Source organism: Marmota monax, unplaced genomic scaffold (genome assembly GCF_021218885.2).
Source record: "Marmota monax isolate L192 unplaced genomic scaffold, Marmota_monax_Labrador192_F-V1.1 WCK01_AAM20220418_F8-fsc00223, whole genome shotgun sequence".
NCBI classification, from domain to species: Eukaryota; Metazoa; Chordata; class Mammalia; order Rodentia; family Sciuridae; genus Marmota; species Marmota monax.
Window position 1 is genome coordinate 68,296 of NW_026692990.1, and position 2,863 is coordinate 71,158.

At 47.0% G+C, this 2,863-nt stretch overlaps 1 protein-coding gene across 1 annotated transcript; it reads right to left on the reverse strand.

Annotated features, from left to right (window-relative positions):
- Positions 1-453: 453 nt before the first annotated feature.
- LOC124098045 (melanoma-associated antigen B18-like) lies at positions 454-1,608 on the reverse strand. Its single transcript, XM_046452604.1, has one exon. It carries the CDS (start codon positions 1,606-1,608, stop codon positions 454-456), a length of 1,155 nt encoding a protein of 384 aa, XP_046308560.1.
- Positions 1,609-2,863: the final 1,255 nt, after the last annotated feature.

Consider the following 2,863-nt stretch of genomic DNA (forward strand, 5'->3'; position numbering starts at 1 on the left):
TTGTTTTCCTTATTTAGGATACATCTATTTTACTTGTAAATCCATTCAAATATTTATAGATCCGTCATTTTAAGTACTATATATTTAATTCATATCAGTATATGATGAAAATTTCTCATTTTTTAAAGCAGTTACAACACTTATGGCATATCTCTACAACAATAGGAAAACCAATCTTTAAAACTTATGAACACTTAATACTATGATCCATTACAAAAATTACAAAAATCTAATTGACATATACTGTGAACTTCAAACAAGAGGCAAAACTTAGCAATATTCAAATAATACCTAAATCCTAAAGTTACTCACACAATCCCAAATACTAATGCCATACACTGTTTTTTTTTTCCTTCTCTCCTTTTCTCTTCAAAATTGTTAATACCCATTGATCTGATGTTCTTACTTCTGATTGCTCTTTGTCACCAAGTGATCATTATAACTTATCCTTTACTAGCTGCAGGACTTGTTGCTGGTATTAGCACTGGAAGTGCCAGCAAAATTGGTATTGGAACTTGCACAAACACCTGCAGGTATTTGAACTCTGGCATGGGCTTGGACTCGGACATCAGTCAGTGCTTTGGTTTTCATCCTGGCTCTGGCCTCCTCCTGTTTCACAGCTTCGCTATATTGTGATGGCCAATCCCTGGGGTCTCTGTTATAAACTTTGGCTACAAATTGTAAAATTTCCATTTTGCTGTTTTCCCGGTTGGCTTTAGGTCCCCAGAAGAATGCATATTCCAGTGGACTACCATTGTTCACTGGCTTATATTCCAGGTACCCACGCTGTACAAACTCTTGGGTGATTACCTTCTTTAAGTTCCCAAATATTCTGTACTTCTTTTTCAGCTGCACCCCTAACTTTTGCAGAACCTCCCAAATGAGGCTTTCTGTAGCACAGGTGCCCACCATGAAAATGATGCCTAACATCACAGTTAGGAGACCTTTTTTGAAACTTTTCTCACGTTTGATAGTGCTTGGGGATCTTGAGTTTTTCTGGGTCTTCAACATACCCCAAGCCTTTGAGATTCTTTGTTTCTGAGAGATGTTTGAGGCCTCTGAGTAGCTAAGGATCTCTGAAGAGCTGGGTTCCTTTGAGATTCCAGGGGCCTCTGGAGTACTGGGAGACTCAGATGCAATCAGAGAATTTAAGGTGCTGGGGGATCTGAAGGTGCTTGGATCCTTCAAGGTACTCCAGGCCTTTAACATGCTAGAGGCCTCTGAGGTGCTTAGGGTCTTTAAAGTGGTGGAGGTCTCATGCATGCTTGGAGGTTTCAAGGTGGTAAGGGCCTTTGTGGCAGCCGGGACCTCTGAGATGTCTAGGGTCTTTGAGGCACTCACCGTCTCTGTGGTGCTTGGAACACTCAAGGTGCTCAGAGCCTTCAAGGTACTTGGGACCTCAGAAGTGCTGGGGGCCTTAGAGGTGCTTTGAGCCTCAGAGATTCTGGGGTCCTTTAAAGTACTGGAGGTCTCCATGATGTTGGAAGCCTTTAAGTTTCTTGGGGCCTCATACCTGTTCATAGATGTCGATGTATTGGGATCCTCATAGATCCTTGGGCCATTAGAAACTCTTGGGGCCATCAAGGTATTGAGATCATTTGAAGCCATCTCAACTTTCAAGGCTCTTGGAATTTCAGAGATGCCTGTAATCTCTGAGGTACTAGGGACACTTGATATATTTAGATGATTAGAAGTACTTTGGTCCCTTGAAGTGCTAAAGCCTGTGTTTGGACCACTGGAATTGCTCGGGGCCTCCCAGTTGCTTGGGTCTTGTGAGGTGTTTGAGGTCTCCAAAGTACTCAGGTCCCAGGAAGGACCTGGAGTCTCTGACATACCCAACCCTTGTGATACACTTGGAATCTCAGAGATACTGGGTCTCCTAGGAGTACTCTGGCCATGAGAAATGCTCCAGTCATGAGAATTATTCCAGCCATGAGAGCTGCTGCAGCCTTGGAAGTTGCCACGACCCCTTGAAGGACTTGGGCCCCAGGAAGTGCCTGGGACCCACATGGTGTTATGAGTCTCAGATGGGCTCTGGACCCGTGGATTACCACGGCCTCTGGGAGCATTAGGGCCTCGCCAAGTGCTTGCACCTCTCCAGGTACTTGGGCCCCTCCAGTTGTTTGGGGCCTGCCAGGTGCTGGGGCCTCTCCAAGGGCTCCAGATCTCTGATGGGTTAGGGCCCCTCCAGGTACTCAGGCCTCGCCGAATGCTCACACCTAGTGAGGCACTGGGATCTTGCCAGGTGCTGGGGTCCTGCCAGGTGGTTGGGTCTAGCCAAGAGGTTGGGGTCCCCCAAGTATTTGGTCTCTGCCAAGCTGTGGGACCCCTCCAGACGGTTGGGCCCCTCCAGGAGGTGCTCAATCCTTGTGAAGAACTCAGTCTCCACAACATGTTAGGATTCCATCCTGTGCCTCTCAAGTTGTTGGGGCAAAATGAATAAGGACTAAGGGTCTCCATGTTGTTTGACATCCCCAAGGTGCTTGGGCCAAGGGAGGCCCTGAAGGTCCTGGAAGCCCCTGGGCCTTGTGAAGACATCAGGCCCTGTATATGGCTGTAGGCACCTCAATTCTCTCCCACAGTGTATGAGTTTCGATGAGGCCCACTATTTTGTCCTTGCAGCTTGTTTCCAAGCCCCGTTGGGAATGGGGGATGGAATTCACGCAGGCAAGTCAAGAGATCTGTGCATACAGATCACACCAGACTGGAAAGCAGGAGGGAATAGTTTCTGAGTAGCCTCAGAAACTTACCGCTTCAGCTGATACGGCTCCCACTGCTGTCACCGCGGCTTCTATCATTAAGGTACCTACTTTCTCTACAGCAACCTCCGCCCCCTACCTTCCCTACCTCTGCCTTCGCCGAT

Excerpts from the sequence above, each read along its gene's own strand:
- LOC124098045 (XM_046452604.1), bottom strand. The coding sequence starts at position 1,608 with ATGGCTTCAAATGATCTCAATACCTTGATGGCCCCAAGAGTTTCTAAT.